The sequence below is a fragment of the Pseudophryne corroboree genome, chromosome 4, assembly GCF_028390025.1.
Source record: "Pseudophryne corroboree isolate aPseCor3 chromosome 4, aPseCor3.hap2, whole genome shotgun sequence".
Lineage (NCBI taxonomy): Eukaryota > Metazoa > Chordata > Amphibia > Anura > Myobatrachidae > Pseudophryne > Pseudophryne corroboree.
Window position 1 is genome coordinate 794212987 of NC_086447.1, and position 27022 is coordinate 794240008.

General features: G+C 47.1%; 1 protein-coding gene and 1 long non-coding RNA gene across 4 annotated transcripts in view; one reads left to right on the forward strand and one right to left on the reverse strand.

Annotated features, from left to right (window-relative positions):
• The window catches only part of LOC134910388 (uncharacterized), a 41719-nt gene extending 32864 nt beyond the window's left edge, over window positions 1-8855 (forward strand). Inside the window, exon 2 of the long non-coding RNA XR_010176183.1 lies at window positions 8663-8855. This is a non-coding gene — a long non-coding RNA (uncharacterized LOC134910388). The remainder of the gene's footprint in view (window positions 1-8662) is intronic.
• The window catches only part of LRPPRC (leucine rich pentatricopeptide repeat containing), a 491686-nt gene that overhangs the window by 81756 nt on the left and 382908 nt on the right, over window positions 1-27022 (reverse strand). For all 3 annotated transcript variants that reach the window (XM_063918355.1, XM_063918354.1, XM_063918356.1), the window contains exons 26-29: window positions 18056-18124; window positions 10242-10332; window positions 8794-8936; window positions 7576-7648 (exon numbers count right to left, since the gene is read on the reverse strand). In XM_063918355.1, the coding sequence (XP_063774425.1) occupies window positions 7576-7648; window positions 8794-8936; window positions 10242-10332; window positions 18056-18124 (376 nt within the window). The remainder of the gene's footprint in view (window positions 1-7575; window positions 7649-8793; window positions 8937-10241; window positions 10333-18055; window positions 18125-27022) is intronic.

The window sequence follows — 27022 nt, forward strand, 5'->3', positions numbered from 1 at the left end:
ACCCTTACCATTGACAACACCTCAGTCTCCCAAATCTATTTAACCCCTCTCCATATTCAGTTCTTATCCCAATCCTGCATAAGCTTTCCAAGATTTGTCCCTCTCTCACCCTGGAAACCCCTAAGAAATTGATAATTCACATTCTTCTCTGTCGCCTTCATTACTGTAGACCAGGGGTGGCCAACCAGTCAGTGACAAAGAGCCAAAAAACCTTGTTAGGTACGTCAAAGAGCCGACATCGAGCCGATGGCGCACGCGCAAAAATGGAATGTGGCCTTGTGCCTGCTAGACCACGCCCCTGGTATAAAATACATTGAAAAAGCCAGAACGACATAAAAAATCCATTGATCCATTGAAAAAGCCACTTTGACAAAAAAAAATTGAAAAAGCCAGATTAACATAATAAACTTCAGCTCCCCCATGTGTCACTCCAGCCAGCTCCCCCATGTGTCACTCCTGCTAGCACCCTCCTGTGTCATTCCAGCCAGCTCCCCCATGTCACTCCAGCCAGCTCTCCCATGTGTCACTACTGCCAAGACCCTGCTGTGTCACTCCAGCCAGCTCCCCCATGTGTCACTCCTGCTAGCACCCTATGTCACTCCAGCCAGCTCCCCCGTGTCACTCCTGCTAGGTCTCCCATGTGTCACTCCAGCCAACACCCTCCTGTCACTCCAGCCAGCTCTTCCATGTGTCACTCCTGCTAGTACCCTCCTATGTCACTCCAGCCAGCTCCCATGTGTCACTACTGCTAAGACCCTGCTGTGTCACTCCAGCCAAGTCTCCCATGTGTCACTAATACCAAGACGATGCTGTGTCACTCCAGCCAGCTACCCCATGTGTCACTCCTGCTAGCACCCTCCTAGGTCATTCCAGCCAGCTCCCCCCATGTGTCACTACTGCCAAGACCCTGCTGTGTCACTCCAGCTAGGTCACCCATGTGTCACTCCAGCCAGCTCCCCCATGTACCACTCCTGCTAGTACCCTCCTATGTCACCCCAGCCAGCTCCCCCGTGTCACTCCTGCTAGCTCCCCCATGTGTCACTCCAGCCAGCTCCCCCATGTGTCACTCCAGCCAGCTCCCCCATGTTTCACTCCTGCTAGCGCCCTCCTATGTCTCACCTGCCAGCTCCCCCGTGTCACTCCAGCCAGCTCTCCCATGTGTCACTACTGCCAAGACCCTGCTGTGTCACTCCAGCCAGCTCCCCCATATGTCACTACTTCCAGCACCCTCCCGCGTCACTCCTGCAAGGACCCTCCTATGTCACTCCAGTCAGCTCTCCCATGTGTCACTCCTTCTAGGACCCTCTCCTGTGTCACTCCAGCCTGTCTCCCATGTGTCACTACTGCCAAGACCCTGCTTTGTCACTCCTACTACCACCCTCCTGTCACTCCAGCCAGCTCTCCCATGTGTCACTCCTGCTACCACCCTCCTATATCACTCCAGCCAGCTCCCCCATGTGTCATTCCTGCTACCACACTCCTTTGTCACTCCAGCCAGCTCCCCCATGTGTCATTCCTGCTACCACACTCCTTTGTCACTCCAGCCAGCTCCCCCATGTGTCATTCCTGCTACCACACTCCTATGTCACTCCAGCCAGCTCCCACATGTGTCACTACTTCCAGCACCCTCCTGCCACTCCAGCCAGCTCCCCCATATGTCACTCCTGCTACCACCCTCCTATATCACTCCAGCCAGCTCTCTCATGTGTCACTCCTGCTACCACACTCCTATGTCACTCCAGCTATATCTCCCATGTGTCACTACTTCCAGCACCCTCCCACATCACTCCTGCCAGGACCCTGCTGTGTCTCTCCAGCCAGGTCTCCCATGTGTCACTCTAGCCCACCCTCATGTATCACTACAGCTCCCCCATCAACTCGTGCCATTGCAGCAGTCCCTAATGTGTCCTCTGTTTGCTTGTGGGTGTCTCACCTCTAGTATCTGACTCCTTCAGTTTTCAGTCCCTGTAGTGCTGCTGCGGGTCTGGCTGGAGTGCAGCGGTTTCTGTATCTGTTGTGATCACATGATTTAGAGAGCCACATTTGAATAAAGAAAGAGCCACATGCGGCTCAAGAGCCACAGGTTGGCCACCGCTGCTGTAGACTATCTTCAATCCCCTTTCAACACCGCTGCCAACCTCGTATTTCTCCCTAGCTGCTGACTCCCTCTGTCAGTCTCCCCATTGGCTTCTTATACTATAACATACCAAATGCAAAATCAACTCACTCACTAACACAACCCTCACCAATCCCTCCCAACCTCATCGCCAATCACAATCCCACTTGCCAGCTCTGACAAAAACCACGTTTTTTTCTCCTCCTGATCACTTCCTTTAAGTCCCACCTTGAAATGCCATCAATACTACTCCAGTGATGCTCCAAACTTCTTAAGTGCCCTCCCATGATTACTTTGCATTGTCTACTAGCCTTTAAAAATACTTCCAAGATCTCAACTTTTCAACAATTCCTACAATACATCTTCCAAACTCTCAAATTTTGCAATCCAATGCTCAGCATCTCTCATCCCCTCTGTGTTCCCCCACTTCCATTTTGAAGTAAGCTACAGAGCACCTTTGCTAAATAATTATGCATCTAGAGGGCTTTAACTGTGTATCTATGTTAATTTGTCTCTTGTTTATATCAGTCATACCCATACAAAACCCTTGAGGCACCATACAAACAAAAGATAATAGCCTTGAAAAAAAAACCCCATATATACATACTATTGAGTTCTATTAAATTTACCCATTCAATGAGTATCTTTTTTTCAGATTACAGTACTTTAATTTACTAAATTATAGATCACAATACAAGGTTTTACTAAACATAAGGATTATAAATTGTAGTCCTACTGTGGTTTTAACCACTTTTAAACCAGGCAGAATTGTGCATTATAGTTGGCCTGAGATACAATCTGTGGTCCATATGTACTTGAATTCAATACAGAGCGCCAAGTGGAGCTGTGTCATAATTCTCTCCAACTCCTCGCCACACCTATTGGTATGAGCATTTATTATGTCAGTTCCTGTAAAAGCCTTTGCAGGGAACAATAGTCCCAACTTTTCTTAAAGTACTCCACAGGGCTTTGTAGGCTGCCATGATCAATAAAAAATATCTACCTCTCTGCTGTGTAGTGCCTGGAGGTTTTGCCTTAGTCAGAATACACACAAGCATCAATCTAGCTTAGGGAACAGCTTCTGCCTATTTAAATCCGGAATACATGCAATATGCCGGCAGATGGGATGGCGGCGGTCATATGACCGACACTAGTATCCCGATGCAGAGAATCTTTGTAAGTATGTTAAGTAGGGTATATATATATATACCCTCCCCCCTTACCCTCCCTTCCCGCAGCCAATCCTAACCGCCCCTTCTCCGCAGACTGAGAAACACTTATACCCAGGCTTACCATACTATCTCTTTAAACTGGGATACTTAAGGATTACACAGATTCTGTGTCTGATTAAAACCAGGTAAATGCAGGATTGAAGTCAGCCAGCCACAGAACCTCTGTAGTTCATTAATGTTCCGGTTTAAAGGGATAGTATGGTAAGCCTACAGCTGTACTTATACTCCTTTCAGACTGCCGCAATAACCCGGGCTATTGCTCGGTTGACCAGCGTTGCGAATCACTCTGACAGGGGCCAGGAAAAGTAAACTGGGCTGTGTGACCTGGCAATTCATCCCGGGTAGGAACCGGCGGTGCGGCATACCACTAGACTGGCTGTCTGTAGTAGCGCTTGGAGATGACATTTCCAAGCGTCCACTGTAAAACCGGATAGACTTGAGTCACTGAAAACCGGTTTGAACAGCTGGACCTGGGAATAATCCGGGTTCAGCCACTGGTGTGAAAGGGGTCTGAGCCGGGTCGCATCCATGTTGGACCCATTTTGATGTGAAAGGGGTATTACTCTACTAAACATGTTACACGGTTTATTTCAGATGCAAGATTACCTGTTACTTTTTTTTTGCAATGCCAAGGTTAATTAACATATGGATCGCTAACACATCATAGGCATCAAAACACTAACTGCAAAGCTGGAATAGTTATTACACAAAGGACCTCATTCAGAGGAGCTCGCTCACCGTGCGCTATTCTAATGTTCACGTAGTTAAGCAAGTTGCTACTGCTCATGTGCAAAAAAATTCAGAAAACCCCTGTGGCGCATGCGTTACTCTAGGTGTACACACAAAGGTGCTTGATGTGTACAGCTCAGATGGGGTTAGAAATGAAGCAGTAAAACGATGGTTGTTCCTGGTTGGTGGCCTGAAGTGAACACAAAAAAAAGTCCCTCTCCAGGGTGTATTATGGGATTGTTGCAAGCGTCAGAGAAAGCGGCTGCATTCCAATGCTCACGGCCACTTACAAAGAGGCCATCTTCAGACGGAGAACTGCCCCTGCCTTACCGCAAGTGTTGATAGTACATGTTATGGCGGTTTGTCTAGAACCACCAGCAATGTTACTATGTGCATGTGTCCTAAAGGTGGGAAGGCGGAAACTAGCATTTGCATATTATCGCATGCACTACTCTGGCAGCAGACGTTAGAGCAGACACATCAGCGTCCACCTCTGATAGGGTTACTAAAGCCACAAGCCGATCCCTTCTTGCTCGACTAACAGATCAATTTACAAACTTTTAGGGTATAAGAGGTTTGTTTGAAAGGGTGAAGCAATCAGAATAGTAAGCCCCAACTTCAGAAGGTGACACTGCCAATATCTTGTCCGTAATTACTAGACTACCAGACGTGCTATCAGCGCTGCCAAACTACTCATATACAATACACATCTATGCAAAGGAAGGACACAGAAAAATAATCTAAATAATCTGATATACTGGGACTGCAACACCTTTCAGGACAAACTTGCCAACATTTATGGAGGTGGCCACAGAGAGAGAGAGAGAGAGAGAGAGAGAGAGAGAGAGAGAGAGAGAGAGAGAGAGAGAGAGCATGTGCGCACAAATTGTGGCATTTGGCACAGCGACAACATGCAAGAATTGTGTCATTACATCACTCCAACCATTCAATTAAGAAGTGGATGGGATGCAGGACGGTATCTTACACAGCCTAGATGTCGCCTTTATGCAGCACAAATAGCCCTGTAAATACAGCCAATACGGCTATGTATAGAAATCCACGGCTGTGGGGCAAGATAAGACCACGAGAATGTTGAGCTCAGCTGCCGTTGCTGGTGGAGGTGTGGAACGTACCCTATAACAAGAGGTGAGCAGCAGCACATTATGCACCCTTTCACCTGGCATCTCACTTACTGTTTGGTGGGCTCTTGGACGGAGAAGACTGAAGCTGTAATGCTTGCCTTCAGCGCAGGCTGGGGGCGGCACAGAGCTGTGAGGTGATCTTTGACACAACCAATAACATGCACTGCCATTTCTATATACAAGTTGTCAGGTGGCAGGGGAATTTTTGCTGGCAGGATGTCCCAAAAAACATAGCCTGGGGAGAAGACTGTCTCTTTATTAAATTCAGTTTTCTGAATATAAATGAAGCATTTATACACAAACTAAGTCTGTCCCATCCATTTTCACCTCATATCTTTTTAGAAGATGTTGTACAGCAGGCTACCTAAACAGACCATATGCAACTTTAAATATTGTCTGTTACCTTAGATAATAGGATTTGGGTTCTTACCTGATAAATCCTTTTCTCTATCATCCAGGGAGACACTGGAAATGTTGTACTGTACCAAAGCTGTCACTTAAGGGAGCAAAAGCTCCTGTGCTACGTTTACGACCCTTCGTCCAAAGCTAGCATTGATAGGTGACAGTGTGAAAAGGCAGATTTTAATGACGGTGTGTGCAAACTGACCGAGTCGAGTGGGACATCAACAAGGCTGGAACCGGCTTGTTGGCAAATAAGTAGGCATGTTGGGTGACCATTTTCATCCAACAAGCAAGATTCTGCTTGATAACAGGCCAATCTCTCTTGGACATCAAAGAGCACAAACAGCAAATCCGTACAGCGGAATACCTTGATCCTGTCTTCATAAATGCAGAGCGCCCGCACAATGTCCAGAGTTGCAAGAGACAAGTTCTGATGTTCTTGATCCCACTTTGGGTGAGAAGGCACTACAATTTCCTGGTTTATATAGAATTTAGAAACCACCTTTGGAAGAATATCCATCCTAGTGTGTAGGACAGTGCAGTCCGAGTAGAAGATCAGACACGGAGACAAGGCACATGAGCTAGCAGAGCTCCGCAGATTCCAAAGGCTTGAAGGGATAAGTCTGAAACCAAATCCAATGGAGCAAAGAAATTTCTGCACATCCAGAAAACAAGCAAAAAGTGAGAAAGATGGTGACCCACATTCAACTCTTCCTGTAGAAAGGACAAAAATCCGGAAAGAATACTACCGGATCCAGCTTCTGGTCTTAATACCAGGCAAAACCAGCTTGCCTCACCCAATGATATGCCCTCACTGACACGGAATTCCTGGCTCAAAGCATGGTGTACACAACCTCATTGGAAAAGAGCCAGCCCCCATCAAATCCAGGAGGAGGAGATCCGGGTACAGGCACGGACTTGGAGAAATAAAATCCAGCCTGTAAGGAACATGCCATGTAGGAGCCACCAATAACCATTGGACATCAGTGTACCAAGCTCTGAGGAGCCAGTCTTAAGCCACCATAGGAGAGGAGGAGCCTATGTTGGTCAAGCTTAGCCTTTTAGTGCCCAGACCGCTCCAGCTCCACCTATACCTAGCACTTCTAGTGTCCTCCATGGACGATAAGAGAAATGGATGTTTGTATACTGTAAAATTGGACTGGCCATCTAACAGTTCTGGCAAATGCTAAGATGAGTCGGCCAGGGCGAGCGGGAAATGAGTCGACGCTGGCTGACCAGCTGCACTACCTGGCACTCTGCTCTGCATTCAGGCTTTCTGTAAGGTGCGGCAGTGACATGATAGTATCACGTCAAGCAGCAACATACTGGGTGGAAACACTGACTCGAGGAGCCCAGGAGAACCCCATTATCAGATATATTAAAGGCAGCTGGCACTGCCAGTAGCAGCAATTACATCACTAGTAGAAAAAAAAGCAGGTATTGATAGTAGAGGGTGGGAGCTGTTGCTGGGATCGGCAGTCTGAGTCAGTGAATGTGGGGACAGGAGGTGGAAAAGGCAGGCAATGGCAGTCAATGTGGGGACTGTTTACATTAAAGTAAATATTGTGAGTTATTACAGTACTGTGTATAATGATGAAAAAAAATATTTTTGGTGTGATGCTGTGGATTACATTTAGTCAGTTATCATGATGGTTCAATAAGTCACTACGGCTTTGACATCTACAAAAACAAATTTGTTTTATTTGGTTCAGGCGGAAGTTTGTTTGTTCTGATGCTTCGTGTTGCATGGCCCCATAAGCATGCAACAGTATTGTGCATGGAGCTTGCAGCAGGGTCCTATGTGCTTTCAAAGCCAGGCCAATTTTTAGTCCTGGCCTTACTGTACTGTAGCTTTTCATAATAGATTAACTTGTATTTGTATTTTACCTTTAGGTGTATTACGCATAACACAAAACATACATTAGTAGAAAGAAGAGTAGGAGAAAATACATACCGTAGAAGTTCTCGCTACTACAATAATCCAATATTGTTTTACAAAATCCACGAACTCCTTCTTCATTTTGAAACTTTCAAGTACAAAACATAAAACCAGGTCAGACGGCACATGGAAACAAAAGGCTATTTAGTATTTTTCTCAATCATTCCAGAAAATGCCCTGTGCACAGAAGCCTATATTTGCAAGATACGTTTTCTCACATTGGTGGATTATGTGAGACTGATGTGATCAATAAAACAATATATTTTCTGCAAGAAACGATCAAGGAAATGTTTTCCTACCTTCCTTTTCTTTATTATTAGCAATTATTATTACATAGGTGACATAATGGCACGCTGTGCACTGAAAGGCTCATGATACATAGAAAATATAAATAATGAAGCAGGACGATTATCCAGCACTTTATAAATAATGATACTTTTAAGTTGCATTCCTCTGAATGAAGTATGTAAATACATTATCAAACTCAGGATCTGTTAGGAATGGAAGCTTCTAAACACTGTGTATCATTTTTGTATGTTACAATATTGGATTGACTTGTTTTTTTGAGGCAACACCTCCTTTAACCCTCAGTCAGGCGCAGCTGGCCTGACAGGCGCTGCAAAGCTGTTCTCGCTCCACTCTCCGACCCAAGGGGGCGCAGGGGCCTGTTCCTCCTAGTACCTTCCTATCTCTAGGTGCTGTTCGAAACCCCCCTAGTCAGTTTTCCTGCTGCCTGCGTGGAGTGAAGTAGTGACCCTCCTGGCCTCTCAGGTTCATTGAGCCCGAACTCGTCCGACTTTTGAATGTTCGGATTTCCTTTTAATTTTCATCTATTAATTATTTTGCTCATTTAATTAATGAAAATTACAAAGGTTGTGAATATTTTGCAGAAATATGTAGGTTTTCCCAGGGTGGCCTCTCAGGCACACTGCGCCCAAACTTGTACTCATGTTCGTGTTTTCTCTTACTTTGAGGTTAATAAATTAGGTTTTTTTAATCAGATTTTGAATATTCTCTCTTTGTACGTCTTAATGAAGGTCATTGATCACTTTAAGAGAATTAGAATTGAGTTAATTAGGTGCTAATAATGATTTTCTAACAGGCGCCTGTCAAGAGCACTGCGCCCGAACCCGAGAGTCCCAGAAGTGCGCCCGACGGAGGGTTAATAGAGAAAAAACAAACCAGAAGGGAAGTATGATGCTTTCTGTGAACCAGTGCAAGATGTGCACTTACCTCTGGTATGTGTAAAGAGATATCTTGGTCATTTTTCTCAAAAATTAATTTTAAGAACTTTAGAGTCGACTCCTGGGGTGTTATATTTTCTTCTCTCATTTTGTACCACACTGATTTTGCCTTCTCACAATCATGATTTTTATCTGGAACAGAAAGCATGTATTACATTTGCGGGCCAGATCTATAATTGAAGGGTCCATGTATTTCCTGGCATAAGCGAACAACTCATGTACTGAGAGACATATAGAAGTACCTAAAAAAACAACACATTTACTTTGCGTATAATGTATTGTCTTTGGGTGTGTGATACTGGTCAGCATTCCTTCAATAATCTTTTCACAAGTTCAAAAAATAACAAGTGAAACTGCTGCCTTGTTAGGTGTCCTTCTGGGGATCCGGTCTGAAGATCGACACTGTCTAGGACAGGTCGACAATGTTTAGGTCGACCACTATAGCTCGACAGGGTTGGGAGGGCGACATGTGCTAGGTCGACAGATCAAAAGGTCGACATGAGTTTTTCACATTTATTTTTTTGAACTGTTTCATACCTAACGATCTACGTGGACCAAGATCGGAACGGTTAACTGTGCCGAGCGAAGCGTGGCACCTTGCCCCGCGAGCCATGTGAGGGGACACGGTGCACTATTTCGGCTCCCCGGTCACTGTACGCAGAAAACGACACCAAACACCCCTCCCCCCCAAAAAACAACAACAACAACTCATGTCGACATTTTGACCTAGCACATGTCGACCTAGATACCCTGTCGACCTTCCAACCTACTGACTGTCGACCTATAGTGGTCGACCTAGACACTGTCGATCTTATGATCCACACCCGTCCTTCTGCTGGTGAGAAATGTACTGTACCTTCCTCACTGCATATGCCTGAGTGTACTGAACACTAAACAGCAAATATCATGGTCTATCAATTCCAACAAGCAAAGGGACTGGCACCAACAATTACCAATAAAATAAGGCTTTGGCTGACACTGTTATGACACACTGTCAGCAGAGAAATCAAAGAGGCAGACAGCTATAACTAATTGATACAAAACTGTCACTTAGGGGAGAGATCAAATAGCCCGTGGACTGTGTTTGGAGGCCCTGAGGATTGCTTAATTACATAGTGACCAGTGTAAATGTACCATAGTCATCCCAAAGCCAAGCAAGGCAGCCTGAGTCACTTTATTTTCCCAGAACCCCATATGCTTTATCTTCCTTACTGCCCACATGAAACAAAGCGTTGTTGAAATTGCATTATGTTGATTTTATTGAAGTGGCTTTTTTTCATTCAAAAAGGACTGCAGGTTCTTTTTGCTTCTTCCCATTATAATCTGGCACATGGATTTTAGTGTTTACTTTCGTTTGGCAAAAAACATCCCAAACACCATTTTTATACAATAACACATACACTTTATAGCACATAAAATGTAAAAACAAAAACTCACCATATAGCTTAAGTAGCTGAAAATACATATCTTCCCTGTCACAGCCAAACAGATTCCGAGACATTTCAACACAATTCTCCAATAACTCCACCTGTGTATGACAAAAAGTAGTACAGACATTTTTGGCAAGAAAGATCATACAGGTTCAATATTGATCAATACAGGCGTTAAAAGGTAGGGGCTAGGTCCCCTGGACGTTGTGCACTCTCTCTCTATTATGCAAATAGCTGTTTTATTGAAACTAAAAGAAAAAATAGGATTTTAAATACCTACCGGTAAATCCTTTTCTCGTAGTCCATAAGGGATATTGGGGACACATTTGTACGATGGGTATAGACGGGGTCCAAAGGAGCCAGTGCACTTTAAATTTCTTCCACTGGATGTGCTGGCTCCTCCCCTCTATGCACCCTCCCACAGGCAGTTATAGGTAAAACAGTGCCCGAAGGAGAAATGACATTGAGAGAAGGAACATAACAACGAGAAGTGTGGTGAGATTTATAAACCAGCACACCCTATATAACTGGGCCAGCAACATCTGGCAACATAAAAAGTAATGGCTGAACAGGTAACACCTAACAAACAACCTGCAGAAAGTCACCGCACAGAGGCGGGCGCCCAGTTTTCCTTATGTACTATGAGAAAAGGATTTACCGGTAGGTATTTAAAATCCTATTTTCTCTAGCATCCATAAGGGATATTGGGACACATTAGTATGATGGGGATGTCCCAAAGCTTCAAGAATGAGCGGGAACGGGCGGAGACATCTGCAGCACTGCCTATCCAAACTGGGTATCCTCTCTGGCCAGAGTATCAAACTTGCAGAACTTCACAAAGGTGTTCTTCTCCGACCAGATAGCGGCCCGCCATAATTGCATGGCCAAGACTCCACGGGCAGCCGCCCAGGAAGATCCCACCGATCTCGTTTAGTAGGGCCTTTAGAGAGTTAGGAACAGGTAAGGCTGCCGACACATAGGCCTGTTGGATAGTAAGTAGAATCCAACGAGCAATAAACTGCTTCAAGGCAGGGCAACCCTTCTTCTGAGGACCATAGAGCACGACAGTCTTTCTTATCCGAGCTGTACGCTTGACATAGATCTTCAAGGCACGCACAGCATCCAATGCCTCCGGAGGAGCAGAAGCGCCAGAACAGGACGGAATCACAATAGGTTGATTCAGATGTAACGCGGAAACAACCTTCGGCAGGAACTGCTGTCTAGTCTGGAGCTCCGCTCTGTCCTCATAAAAGACCAAATACAGACTTTTATACGATAAGGCCCCCAATTCTGAGACATGTCTAGCAGAAGCCAGGGTCTAGCAGAAGCCACAGTCTTCCACGTGAGGTACTTGACTTCTTTGTCATCAGATGTTCAAACCAGGAGGACTGTAGAAATCGTAATATCACATCCAAATCCCAAGGAGCCGTAGGTGGCACAAACAGAGGTTGGATGTGAAGCACTCCTTGCAAGAAGGTCTGAACTTCAGGCAGTATAGCCAACTTCTTTTGGAAGAAGATGGAAAGAGCTGAAATTTGAACCTTCGTGGATCCCAGACGTAAGCCTTGATCCACTCTAGCCTGCAGGAAACTAAGGAATCTTCCCAAGTGAAAATCGGCAGATGGATATGTGCGTTCCTCGCACCAGGAGACGTATCTCCGCAAAATTATGATAGTGTTTTGAAGTCACAGGTTTCCTGGCTTGCACCATAGTGGCAATGACCTTTTTAGAAAGTCCCTTGTGAGCTAGGATGTTACGCTCAACTTCTATGCCGTCAAACGAACCTGCCCTAAGTCCGGGTAGATGAACGGGCCTTATTGAAGAAGATCCCTTCTGAGTGGTAGAGGTCTAGGGTCTTCGACGGACATGTCCAGAAGATCTGCATACCATGCTCTCCGTGGCAAGCAGTTGCTTGTACTCCTTGATGCCGGATCTTCTTGAGCACCTTCGGGATCAGCGGAATCGGAGGAAATATGTAGACCAGCTGGTAAGGCCAAGGCGACGTCAGTGCATCCACTGCGCACGCTTGAGGGTCTCTGGTTCGCGAACAATAGGAGCGAAGTTTCTTGTTGAGGCGAGATGCCATCATGTCGATCTGGGGGCAAACCCACCGGTCGATGATCTGTTTAAACACTTGGAGATGTAGGCCCTACTCCCCTGGGTGGAGATCGTGGTGACCCAGGAAGTCCGCTTCCCATTTGTCCACTCCCGGAATGAAGATTGCGGACAGCTCTAGGGCATTTCTTTGCGCCCAGAGGAGCATTCTTGATACTTCTCGCATGCAGACCCTGCTTTTTGTCCCTCCTTGCCGATTGATGTACTCCACAGCCATGGCGTCCGACTGTACCTGGATTGCTTGATCCCGGAGCAGGAGGCGGCCTGAATCAGGGCATTGTAGATAGCCCGAAGTTCCAGGATGTTGATCAGAAGAAGTACCTCTTGGGCAGACCACCTGCCCTGGAACTGCACCCATTGGGTGACAGCCCCCCATCCTCTCAGACTTGCATCCGTCGTGAAGAGAATCCAATCCTGTTCTCCGAAGCGTCGACCTTCCTGGAGACTGGAAGACTGCAGCCACCACAGGAGTGAAATTCTGGCCCGGGGTGACAGTTGAATCATCCGGTGTATCTGAAGATGGGAACCAGACCACTTGTTCAGGATGTCCAGCTGAAAGGGCCTGGCATGGAACCGTCCATACTGGATGGCCTCGAACGAGGCTGCCATCTTTCCCAACAATCTTACGCAAAGCTGAATGGAAACTCGAATCGGTCGGAGAACCATGCGAACCATTTCCTGGAGGGTTCTCACTTTGTCCTCTGGGAGGAACACTTTCTGCGCTACAGTATCCAGTAGCATTCCCAGAAACAGGAGCCGCTGAGATGGCTCCAGGTGGGACTTCTGTAAATTGAGGATCCACCCGTGGTGTGACAGAAGGTGTATAGTGCGATCTACTGTATATGAAGCAGTAGGAGCTCCCTGGAACTCACTTTTATCTGGAGATCGTCCAGGTAAGGGACCACGTTGACCCCCTGGACCCTGAGCTGAAACATCATTTTCGCCATCACCTTCGTGAATACCCTCGGAGCTGTAGATAGGCCAAAGGGTAACGCCTGGAACTGGTAGTAATCGTTCTGCAGGGCGAACCTCAGATAGGCCTGATGAGGAGGCCAAATTGGGATATGGAGGTAGGCGTCCTTGATATCCAGGGACACAAGGAATTCCTGTTGTTCCAGGCCTGCAATCACTGCTTGCAAAGATTCCATCTTGTATTTGAAAACCTTTAGGTAAGGATTCAAGGACTTCAGATTCAAAACTGGCCTCACAGACACGTCCGATTTTGGCACAACGAACAGACTGGAGTAATAGAGGTACTGGAACAATGACTTGGGACTGGACCAAGTTTGTGATGGCCGGTAGTAGCGTAAAACGCATACTTTCCAAAGTTGGTAAGCTTGATTTGAAAAATCGGGAGGAGCACCGTCAAACTCCAGCTTGTAACCCTGAGAAATAAGGTCCCTTACCCAGGCGTCCTGGCAGGAACTTTCCCAAATGTGGCTGAAGTGACGTAACCGGGCTCCCACCTCGAGATCCTCCCGGGGTGGGCGGGCACCGTTATGCTGATGTCTTTGCGGAAGCTGAACTGGTGCTCTGTTCTTGAGAGCCACCAACGGCTGGTTTCTTAGGTTTACCCCTGCTGCCTCTAACTGCATTTGATGCACCTCTGACCCTAGATCAAAATCTGGTGGACCGAAAGGACCGAGTAGACGGTCTCGGGTGGGTACGTCTAGCGGGCGGAGCCCCCGAGGGAAGAAATGCGGGAGTAACTTTGGAAATCCATGCGTACAACTTGCTCCGAAGAGCCATTCATCTGTAAAGGGAAGAGATTCCCCACTACGTTTGGAGATAGCATCTGCAATCCACTGACGCAACCATATGGCTCTGCGTACTGACAGCCATAGCAGTGGTTCTAGCATTAATATTGCCAATCTCTTTTAGGGAGTCACAGAGGACTCTTGCCGTGTCCTGAATGTGTTTTAGTAAAGCCACCGTATTATCTAGGATCATGTCACCCGAGAAACCCTCCTGAATTTGAATAGCCCAGGTGTGAATTGCATGTATCATCCAGCAACCTGCAATGACCGGTCTTTGAGATACCCCTGCAGCAATGTAGATAGATTTCAGTGTGGCCTCAATTTTCCTATCCCCCGGGTCCTTTACTGTAAAGGAGCCCGGAGCCGGGAGTACCGCCTTCTTAGAGAGGTGAGAGACAGACGTCTACAGCCAGAGATTCTTCTCAGAACTTCGTACCCTCAGGAACAAAGGGGAATGTATTAAAAAATAGTTTGGCCACCTGATATTTTTATCTGGTATCTTCCAGGCTAGTTTAAATCATCTAATTCCTTAGAATCAAGAAATGTGACAGTCAGTTTGTCTTGAGGGAGGAAAAACGACTGCTGACTTGCAGCGTCCTCTAGGGGGAGCTTTAGCACATCCCTTAAAGCCCATGGGATCCACATCGTCCCCATCATCCTGTATATCATCATCAGAATCTGATAGAAGTGCAGGTAAAGCACGTTTATGTGGACCTGCAGTAGAGGGGGGTGGGGGGGAACATCAGCCCTGGCAGCTAGATCTGCTACTTCTTTTTGCAGTTCTTGTGTTTTGTTGGCATTTGCAGTGAGCTGAGATGACATACCAGACATCAGTGCCGTAACTAGGCATTTTAGCGCTGTGTGCAAGAAACGACAGTGGCGCCCCCCCCCCAATGTAAGATAGGGGCAGTGTGCGCCGTAGGCGCGCAGAAAATTTATAGGGGCGTGGCTTCACGGGGAAGGGGCGTGGCCACAAAATAATAGCAATTCATACTACGGTGCACAGTAGTCTACATTATTCAAATTACGCTGCACAGTAGCGCCACTACACCAGGTAGAGCCCCTTTTATACATTACAGCAGACAGCGTCCCCCTTTTTACACATTACAGCAGACAGTGTCCCCCTTTTTACACATTGCGGCAGCCAGTCCGCCTTTTTACACATTGCGGCAGCCAGTCCCCCTCTTTACACATTGCGGCAGCCAGTCCCCCTTTTTACACATTGCGGCAGCCAGTCCCCATTTTTACACATTGCGGCAGCCAGGCCTCCTTTTTACACATTGCGGCAGCCAGGCCCCCTTTTTACACATTGCGGCAGCCAGGCCCCCTCTTTGCACATTGCAGCAGCCAGCACCCCTTTTTACACATTGCGACAGCCAGGCCCCCTTTTTACACATTGCGGTAGCCAGGACCCCTTTTTACACATTGCGGCAGCCAGTCCCCCTTTTTACACATTGGGGCAGCCAGGCCCCCTTTTTACACATTGCGGCAGCCAGGACCCCTTTTTACACATTGCGGCAGCCAGGCCCCCTTTTTATACATTGCGGCAGCCAGGACCCCTTTTTACACATTGCGGCAGCCAGGCCCCCTTTTTACACATTGCGGCAGACGGTGTCCCCCTGAGAGTGAGAGAGAGAGAGAGGGAGGGATATACTTACCTTCTCCCCGCTGACAGGCTCCTCGTGCTGGCATCTCCCTCTCGGTGCAGGCAGTGAGGTGAGGAGGAGGAGGGAGGGGGATTGGAGCCGCAGCAGCGCTATTTGATTGGTAGTAAGCGCCACTGCAGCATCCCCCTCTCCTTCCGTATTGGTTGCCTGGCGCTGCTGTGGATGCTGGGATGAAGGAACCGCATCCCAGCATCCATAGCAGCGCCGGGCAGCCAATACAGAAGGAGAGGGGGATGCTGCAGCAGCGCTTACTACCAATCAAATAGCGCTGCTGCGGCTCCCTGCTCCCCCTCCCTCCTCCTCCTTGAACGCTGCCCTGCGCTGGTCTCTTCTCCCTCCAGCGCGGCGCACGGCGCACACAGCAGCGGCATGTAATGAGTCAATTTGACTCATTACATGCCGCTGGCCGTTGCGCCCTCAGGGCAACTGCGCTGTGTGCCAATCCCACTTGGCACACACGTAGTTACGGCCCTGCCAGACATCATAGTTTTGATAGCCCCTAGCCAGGTGGGCTTGTGACTCTCCCCCTCATTGTCCTCAGCATTTTGTGAGGACTGACTACACTGCTCACATGATATGGAACCAGATGAAAGAGGGGAGAAGCTGGCATTACATACACTGTATAACTTTGATTACAATGCAAGCCTGCCCTATTGCATGTGAGAGGAGACGCAAAAGGAGAGAAAACCCAGCACACCCAACGCTGCAGAGCCCCAGTGAGGCTGTCAGCGTTTTTACATAACAGTAAGAACTGCTTATACAATGTAATTCTCATAAGAGGAATAATATCTGTGCACAATTAGCGTCTCTCCCCCTAATTAACACCCTGTACCAGTGATGCTGTGTGACAGTCCGGAGGAGCTGTGAGGCTGCTGCTTATGCAGAGGAAGGCGCCAAAATGCAGCTGAGCCCGCTCTAATGTAGCTCTGCCCCCCCGTAATGGCGCCGGAGTTACATAGTTATAGTTATACTGGTCCTGTCTCCTAACTATGCTGTAGTTTGGTACAGCCATCGCTAGCCAGTCTCATGCAGGGGCTATAGCAAGTCCCCCATAGGAGGGACACGTATGCCTCACCCGCGCTTCTGTCGCACCAAGAACCAGGGGAACCCCGTCACGGGGGTCCCCAGTGTGTACTCACCACCGACGATCACCTTCAGGCAGTGTTAGGGGTGTGTGGCTTGCTGCGGTTGCGACAGCCAAGGCGCAGTGCCCCGCTGAACAAACAACCCCTCAGGATGGTGGTCCTGCAGTGGGGAAGCAGCTCTGCACCTCACGAGGTCGGTGACCGTGCCCACCCTAACTCCCACAGTGCAGGTATGCTGTTGCCCAAACAGCATACTGAAATAAACAAAAGTTTAAAAGAAAATGACGAAAAACTCTGGAGCTAGCAGAGTGTGCAACCTCTCCTGAGGGCACTTTTTTCTAAACTGCCTGTGGGAGGGGGGCATAGAGAGGAGGAGCCAGCACACCCAGTGGAAGAAATTTAAAGTGCACTGGCTCCTTTGGACCCCGTCTATACCCATCGTACTGTGTCCCCAATATCCCTTATGGATGCTAAGAGAAAGGGATTTTATAAATCATAACAAGACCTCCCTCAATGGTGGGACCCCTCTACAGTTCCCTCACTGTGCAGGTTCCGGAGAGATCATTATACAAAGCTTGACAAATGGAAGACCACAGAAACGGTTTTGGATCCAAGGGAATAACGCAAACCCCAGGAAAGCGTAGTTAACTAAAGTAGTATCGTGGAATAAGAATGCGGTATTTTAACAGCCAACTCAAACAGTGAGGCACATCATAAGTAGGGTGTCCAATCCCGAGCCATTTTCTCAATCCCGGGTATCGGGATTGAAAAATGGTCAATCCTGGGATTCCAGGGATACCCGGGATCGGTTTGTTTTCCGTTTCGTCTTCCCCGGCCATACAACTCACCAACCATGGTACCTGGGAGAGCGGGTGGCTAATTTCCTCCGATTCAATTAGGTCCGAGCGGCGTGTCACACTGCGCAGGGGGAACCAGACAGCGTCTGAGCCTCTTGATGATGCTCAACGCTGCATGGCATAAAAAAACAAAAACAAAGGACTGCCTGTTCCCGAAATCACTGGGATTGGAACTTCCAATCCAGGTATTGAATCCAGGTGGATTTTTGGCCTAAATCCCAGGATCCCGCCGATCCCGATCCCAGGATTGGCCACCCTAATCACAAGTAACGGTTAACAATGGTGTCATTTGTATACAATTCGCTTATTATGGATCAATAGTCATTAACACAATACTTACCTCGTTTGCTCTAAGGAACCGATTCATATACCATGATATTCTTGGCAAATGTGCTCTCAAGCCAGGTGTCTAATGAATAAAACATAAAAAAAATATTATGCTTCATCTTGCACTAACACTGAGACTTTACAGCTCAACCAAAAACTGCCATAGAAACAATACATGTGACTATTCAAGAAATATCATGTACTTTGAGATATCATGTACCTCTTCAAGGTAAAATGATTTACTCATGCACAACAATTAACATATTCAAGTAATACATCCACCCAAAACTCATAACTCAACTCTGAGAACTCTGCACAAATGGATGATAACAGAGGGGTGATTCCACTCTTTGGTATCCTGTCTAAAATGATGGGCTCTTTCGATCATGTGCGTGACCAGCTCCGCAACGGTCGCAACAGATGCATTCTCGTGTGCAAAATGGACGAGATTAGCTGAGTAAGGCCGCTTCTCCCATGCTAAGTGAAGGGTATGCCTAGCTGCACTCATGACCAGCCCCAAAACCCTACTTTATGCGGATTGCTGCTAGCACCTCAGGAGGGTGGAAAAAGAAAATGGGATTTTTAATACCTACCGTTAAATCCCTTTCTCGTAGTCTATAAGGGATATTGGGGACAGAATTAGTATGATGGGGGTATAGACGGGTCCAAAGGAGCCAGTGCACTTCAAATTTCTTCCACTGGGTGTGCTGGCTCCTCCCCTCTATGCCTGAAGGAGAATGATATACTTGAGAGAAGAAACATAACTACAACAGGTGTAGTGAGATTTGAGCGTTATAGTGCGCAACGCAGTCTCACTGGTGGTAAATGTCCAGCTTGTGGTGAGACCGCGTGGCGCACTAGAACGCTCAGCACACCTTTTCCTCCAACAGTAGTTCGACAGTGGCATTTACATAGGACTTAACCTGAGGACGCTCAGGTTATTACCAGCCACCGGGACGAAATTCATATACACCTATTACGGTGTTCATCAGTTGTGGTCTTTCGTTTGCAACAATTGGTTACAATACCTTGAATATGCAACATTTACATCTATAAAGTATCTGTGGACAAACTTCATTTTTCTAGTGGGAGAATTATGGTTTTTACAGCTGCAGCATATGAATATTTATCTAAATAGGGCTATATGCACTCTTCCAACTGAAAACAGGGGGAATTATTTTTAACCATTTAGGTGCTATAATCAATTGTAATTGTATGCTTTTATATTTATGCTACTATATAAAAATATTCTTTTAATCATTTCCGGCTCTCTTAGTGTCATTTGTGGTCTAACTTGTCCCCCGGGTGCTGCTATTATTTGTATTTTTTTCTGTTTCTAGTAATTAAGGTCTACACATAACCTTTATAGTGGCGAATGAGGGACAATAGACACAGGTATAATATATAATTTACATAGACGCCACACATTAGGATTTTCTTTGAGTGAAGCAGGACAACCCTTTTTCCGCGCATCATAGAGCATGAACAAAGAATCCGTCTTTCTGATCCGAACCGTCCTCTTGACATAGATTTTCAAGGCTCGTACTACATCCAATGCCTCCAGAAGAGCAGAAGTGTCAGAACCGGACGGAATCACAATAAGTTGATTCAAGTGAAATGCGGAGACCACCTTCGTCAGGAACTGCCGTCTAGTCCTGAGCTCCGTTCTGTTCTTGTAAAAGACCAAGTATGGACTTTTGCACGACAAGGCCCCCAATTCTGAGACACGCCTAGCAGAAGCCAGGGCCAGTAACATCACAGTTTTCCACGTGAGGTACTTATCTTCTACTGTCGTCAGAGGTTCAAACCAGGAGGACTGTAGAAAGCGTAACACTACATCCAGATCTCAAGGTGCCGGAGGCAACACGAAAGGAGGTTGTATGTGAAGCACCCCTTGCAAGAACGTCTGAACTTCTGACAAGAGAGACAACTTCTTCTGAAAGAAGATGGAAAGAGCTGAAATTTGGACCTTAATGGATCCCAGACGCAAGCCTTTATCCACTCCAGCCTGCAGAAAATGGAGGAATCTTCCCAAGTGGAAATCTGCAGAGGGATATTTGCGTTCCTCGCACCACAAGACATATCTCCGCCAGATATGATGATAGGGTTTTGACGTCACAGGTTTTCTGGCTTGCACCATAGTGGCAATGACCTTTTTGGAAAGTTCTTTGTGAGCTAGGATGTTCCGCTTAACTTCCATGCCGTCAAATGAAGCCACCGTAAGTCCGGGTAGATAAATGGTCCTTGCTGAAGAACATCCCTTTTTAGTGGTATAGGCCAAGGGTCCTCTACGGACAAGTCCAGGAGAGACGTGTACCATGCTCATCTGGGCCAATACGGGGAAATCAAGATTGCTTCCACTATTTGATGTCTGATCCGTTTGAGCACTCTTGGGATCAGAGGAATCGGAGGAAACAGGTAGACTAGCTGGTAAGGCCAAGGCGAAGTCAGCGCATCCACTGCGCTCGCCACAGGGTCCGTGGTTTGTGAGCAATAGCAGCGAAGCTTCTTGTTGAGACGAGAGGCAATCAGGTCGATCTTTGGGCGTGTGGAGGTCGTGGTAACTTAGGAAGTCCGCCTCCCAGTTGTCCACTCCTGGAATGAAGACTGCGGACAGCACTCTTGCATTTCTTTCTGCCCAGAGGAGTATTCTTGACACTTCTTCCATGCAGGCCCTGTTTTTTTGTCCCTCCTTGTCGATTGATGTATGCCACCGCCGTGGTGTTGTCCGACTGCACCTGGATCGCCCTATCCCGTAGTAGATGAGACGCCTGAAGCAGAGCATTGTGGATAGCCCGAAGTTCCAGAATGTTGATTGGAAGTAGGGCCTCTTGGGCGGACCACCTGCCCTGGAACTGCGCCCCTTGGGTGACAGCTCCCCATCCTCTTAGACTCGCATCCGTCGTGAGGAGGATCCAATCCTGAATCCCGAAGTTTCGGCCTTCCAGGAGGTTGGAAGACTGTAGCCACCACAGGAGTGAAATCCTGGCCTGGGGTGACAGCTGAATCATCCGGTGCAACTGAAGATCGGAACCGGACCACTTCTTCAGGATGTCCAATTGGAAGGGTCTGGCATGGAACCTTCCATACTGTATCGCCTCGTAGGAGGCCATCATCTTTCCCAATAATTTTATGCAAAGATGAATGGAGATTCAAGCAGGTCTGAGTACCATGGGAACCATTTCCTGGAGTGTTCTCGCTTTTTCCACTGGGAGGAACACTCTCTGTGCTACAGTATCCAGTAACATTCCTAGAAACAGGAGTCTCTGAGATGGTTCCAGGTGGGACTACTGCAGATTGAGGATCCACCTGTTGTGAGACAGAAGTTGGATAGTGCGATCTATATCGAGCAATAGAAGCTCCATGGAACTCGCTTTTATCAGGAGATCGTCCAGGTATGGAATTACATTGACCCCGTGGACCGAGCTGAAACGTCATTTCTACCATCACCTTCGTGAACACCCTCGGAGCTGTAGATAGGCCGAAGGGTAATGCCTGAAACTGGTAGTGATCGTTCAGTAGGGCGAACCTTAGATAGGCCTGATGAGGAGGCCAAATTGGGATATGTAGGTAAGCGTCCTTGATATTCAGGGACACAAGGAATTCCTGTTGTTCCAGGCCTGCGATCACCGCTCTCAAAGATTCCATCTTGAATTTGAAAACCTTCAGGTAAGGATTCAAGGACTTCAGATTCAGAATAGGTCTCACAGACCCGTCTGATTTTGGTACGACAAACAGACTGGAGTAGTAACCCTGTCCTTATTGTAGTAGGGGTACTGGAACAATGACCTGGGACTGGACCAACCTGATTATTGCCAGTAGTAGCGTAACACGCATACTTTCCAAAGCTGGTAAGCCTGATTTGAAAAACCGTTGGGGAGGAGTACCGTCTAACTCCAGCATGTAACCCTGAGAGATAAGGTCCCTTACCCAAGCATCTTGGCAGGAACCATCCCAGATGTGGCTAAAGTGATGTAATCGAGCTCCCACCACGAGATCTCCTCGGGGTGGATGGGCACCATCATGCTGAAGTCTTTGCAGGAGCAGAAATGGTGTTCTGGTCCTGAGATCCAGCAACTGCTGGTTTCTTAGGTTTTCCTCTGGTGCCTCTACCTGCGTTGGAGGCCCCTCTGGCCCTAGATCAAAATCTGGAGGACCGAAAGGACTGAGTAGACTGTCCCGGATAGGGACATCTAGCAGGTGGAGCCCCCGAAGGGAGAAACGTGGATTTCCCAACAGTAGCTTTGGAAATCCATGTGTCCAATTCACCTCCAAAGAGCCATTCACCAGTGAATGGAAGAGATTCCACATTACGTTTGGAGTCAGCATCAGCAATCCACTGACGTAATCATGTGGTCCTAACATTAATATTGCCAATCTCTTTAAGGGAGTCACAGAGGACTCTTGCCGTGTCCTGAATGTGAGTCAGGAGAGTGACAGTATGAACCGAGGTCATATCACCCGAGAGATCTTCCTTAATTTGATGAGCCCAGGAATGAATTGCATGTGTCATCCAGCAACCTGCAATGACCAGCCTTTGAGCAACACCTGCAGCAATGTAAATAGATTTTAGAGTGGTCTCAATTTTCCTATCTGATGGGTCCTTTACTGTAAAGGAGCCCGGAGCAGGGAGTACCACCTTTTTAGAAAGGCGAGAGACAGACGTCTACTGCAGGAGATTCTTCCCAGAATTTTCTGCCATCAGGGGCAAAGGGGACTGTATGCAAAAACTGTTTGGACACCTGAAACTTTTTATCTGGACTCTTCCAGGCCATTTTAAATAAGTCATCCAATTCCTTGGAATCAAGAAATGTGACTGCCATTTTATCTTGTGGGAGGAAAAAGGACTGCTGAGTAGTAGCATCCTCCAAGGGGAGCTGTAACCCATCCCTAATAGCCAATATGAGGGGCTCAATACCCTGGGTGGGGGTGGGTTCCCCACTTATGGGGTTCACATCATCCTGTATATTATCATCAGTATCTGAGAGTAGTGCAGGTAAATGAACGTTATGGTAAGAACTTACCGTTGATAACGTGATTTCTCTTATGTCCACAGGTATCCACAGGATAACACTGGGATATTGTCGAGCGACAGCGAAAATGGCACCAACACGGTCACGAGCTTTCTGGCCTCCACTATATAATCCCGCCCACTGACTCAGTCAGATCAGTTCTTTCCACAGTGATTTTAGGCAGGAACATTAGGTAGAGACCTGTACAGGCGATAAGAACACACATGCACACCCTTCCATACAAGAAGGAAGAGGTTTTAGTGATTGTCCAGATCCTCAAATCAGATGCGTCAGGGTGGGATCCCTGTGGACATAAGAGAAATCACGTTATCAACGGTAAGTTCTTACCATAACGTTCATTTCTCTGGCTGGGTCCACAGGATTATCCACAGGATAACATTGGGATTCCCAAAGCCATTTTAGTGGTGGGGACGCTCCTGATTGCACAGGAGGACCTTTCGCCCGAAGTCTGCGTCATGAGAGGCAAAAGTATCCAAGGCATAATGTCTGATTAATGTGTTTATGGAAGACCATGTGGCTGCCCTACATACAGTGTCTGTTCTGCTGATGCACCCTGTTGTGCTGCCCAAGAAGGACCTACCTTACGTGTAGAGTGTGCAGAGACATTAGCCGGAATAGGGAGATCTGCATGAGAATAAGCTTCTGATATTACCATTCGGAGCCATCTTGCCAGCGTCTGTTTACTAGCAGGCCATCCTCTTCTATGGAATCCATATAGGATGAAGAGAGAATCCGTTTTCCTGATGGCACTAGTACGATCTATGTAGATTCTTAAAGCCCGGACCACGTCCAGCGACACTTCTCCCGCAGATAGTCCCGATACCTGAAAGGCTGGGACTACAATCTCTTCATTCAGGTGAAACTTTGATACCACTTTTGGAAGATAACTAGACCTTGTTCTGAGAACTGCTCTGTCTGGAAAAAAACTTAGGAAAGGAGACTTACAAGATAATGCTCCTAAATCTGACACTCTTCTGGCTGACGCCATTGCCAGTAAAAAAAGAACTTTAACCGTTAACCACTTAAGATCTGTTCTCTCAAGTGGTTCAAACAGAGGACCCCGGAGAAATGTAAGAACTAAATTCAAATCCCAGGGAGCTGCCGGAGGAACAAATGGAGGTTGAATATGTACTACTCCTTGGAAAAACGTACGTACATCCTGTAGGTCAGCAATCTTCTGCTGGAACCATACAGTCAACGCTGAGACTTGCACCCTCAAGGAAGCAACCTTCAACCCTTTATCCAATCCTGCCTGCAGGAAATCCAAAATCCTAGCTACTTTAAAAGATCTCGGATTGTAATTTTTCCAGAACACCAATGAATATAGGCTTGCCATATTCTATGATACACACGGGCCGAAGAAGGCTTTCTTGCTCTAAGCATGGTTTGGATTACTTGCTTTGAAAATCCTATAGCCTCTAAGATAGAGGTTTCAACAGCCACGCCGTCAAAGACAGGCGATCCAGAGGACTGTGACAACAAGGACCCTGCATTAATAGATCTGGACGTTGAGGGAGCAGTATCGGTGCTTCCACGGACATTCTCAACAGATCTGTGTACCAATGCCTTCTTGGCCAAGCTGGAGCTATTAGAATGATTGCTCCTTTTGCCTGTTTTATCTTTCTCACTACTCTGGGTAGCAGAGATATTGGAGGGAACAGATATGCCAGCTGAAACCTCCATTCTACTGACAGTGCGTCTACCAGGACCGCTCCTGGGTCCCTTGTTCTTGATCCGTACCTCGGAACTTTGTTGTTTAGATGAGACGCCATAAGGTCTATCTCCGGTAGACCCCATCTGTTCACCAGTGTCTGAAACACTTCTGGGTATAGTGCCCATTCGGTTTCCTGAATGGTGTGCCGACTGAGAAAATCTGCTTCCCAATTTAGTACACCCGGGACAAATACTGCTGACAATGCTGGGAGATGGAGTTCCGCCCATTTTAGAATGGGAGTTACTTCCTCCATCAGACTCTTGCTGTGAGTTCCTCCTTGATGATTGAGGTATGCTACTGCCGTCGCATTGTCTGAGCGGATCTGGACTGGTCTTCCTTGTAGATTGTCCTTTGCCTGAACCAGAGCCAAGTAAATGGCTCTTATTTCTAACAGATTTATCGGCAGGCGACTTTCCCTTGCGGTCCATTTTCCTTGGAACCATAGGCTTCCGAGTACCGCCCCCCAGCCTTGGAGGCTGGCATCTGTTGTCAGGACTTGACACTCTTTTATCCAAAAGGGTCTCCCCTTGTTTAAATGGTCTGTCTGTAGCCACAACGCTAGAGACCTTTTTACATTTAGTGGAATCTTTATTATCTGCTTCTTTATCGTTTGATGATTTCCGTTCCATTTGGTCAAAATAAGGTGCTGCAACGGTCTGGAGTGGAATTGCGCATATTCCACCATGTCGAAGGTTGATACCATCAGACCCAACAGTCGCATTACTGCATGGACTGACATTGTCTGGGCTTGCAACGCTTCCTGAGCCATGACCTGCACCTTGACTTTTTTTCTCTGGTAAGAGAACTCTCTGTAGGTCTGAATCCAATATGGCTCCCAAATGAACCATCCGTTGTGACGGATTCAGGGACGACTTTTCCCAATTTATGAGCCACCCGTGTCTCTGTAAACAAACTATCGTCTGTTGGAGATGGCTCAACAGTAAATCTTGCGACTGTGCTAAGATTAACAGGTCGTCTAGGTATGGGAATATTCTTATCCCCTGCTTGCGCAGACAAGCTACCATAACCACCATGATCTTGGTAAACACCCTGGGTGCTGTAGCTAGCCCTAAGGGCAGAGCTTGGAACAGGAAGTGTTCCTTGAGGATGGCAAACCTGAGGTAACACTGATGTGATAGTGCTATAGGCACATGTAGGTAAGCATCCCGTACATCCAGAGATACCATGTAATCTCCCGGTTCCATAGCCAACATTATGGAGCGTAACATCTCAATGTGGAACTTCGGGATCCATATGTATCTGTTCAACATTTTCAGATTTAGAATTGGTCGATATGACCCATTTGGTTTCTGGATTAGAAATAGATTGGAGTAATACCCCTGTCCCTTTTGTGATGGAGGTACTGGGACAATCACACCTGACTGCAGTAATTTTTGGATTGCTTCTTGCAGGGCATTGGCCTTCGACTCTATACGAGACGGGCTGGTGCAAAAAAATCTTTGAGGAGGCTGCCTCCTGAATGGGAACCCATACCCCTGAGATACTACCTTCTGCACTCAGACATCTGTTGTTGACTGTTGCTATATGTGTGCAAATTGAAGGAGTCGGCCCCCAACCCTGGAATCCTCCAGGCGGAGGCCCATCTCTTCAGGCTGAGGGTTTCTGTTCAGGTTTGGAAGCTGGCTTTTTGCTAGCCCACTGCTCCCTACCCCTGGCTTTAAACTGGGGTTGCTTAGGCTCCTCTTTAGCTTTCGCTTTGCTTTGCCAACGAAAAGAGCTAAATTTTAAACCCTTGGACTTCGGGTTATAGGTAGCCGGAAATCTGACCCTTTTCGATTCAGCCTCTGATTCTAGGATATCCGATAACGGTTTTCCAAATAATATATTACCTACAAAAGGCAATGCTTCTAATTCCTTCTTGGATTCCGCATCCGCCTTCCAGGTACGTAGCCAGACTGCTCTGCGAGCGACTACTGACAAGGCTGAAACTTTAGAAGCAACTGTACCTATATCAATTGCTGCTTCTTCTAAATACTGGGCAGATTGTCTTAAACGGCAAAAACGATCCACTTGCTCCCTAGTAGGAGAAGGGATGTCATTCTCTAGTTCCTCTATCCATTCGCCCATTGCCTTTGCTACCCAGGCCGAAGCCATAGCAGGTCTTACCACTGCTCCTACTAGAGAAAATATATATTTCAAAAGGCTATCTACCCTTCTGTCTGTGACATCATTTAGTGAGGTAGATGACAGTGGTAAAGCAGATTTATGCACG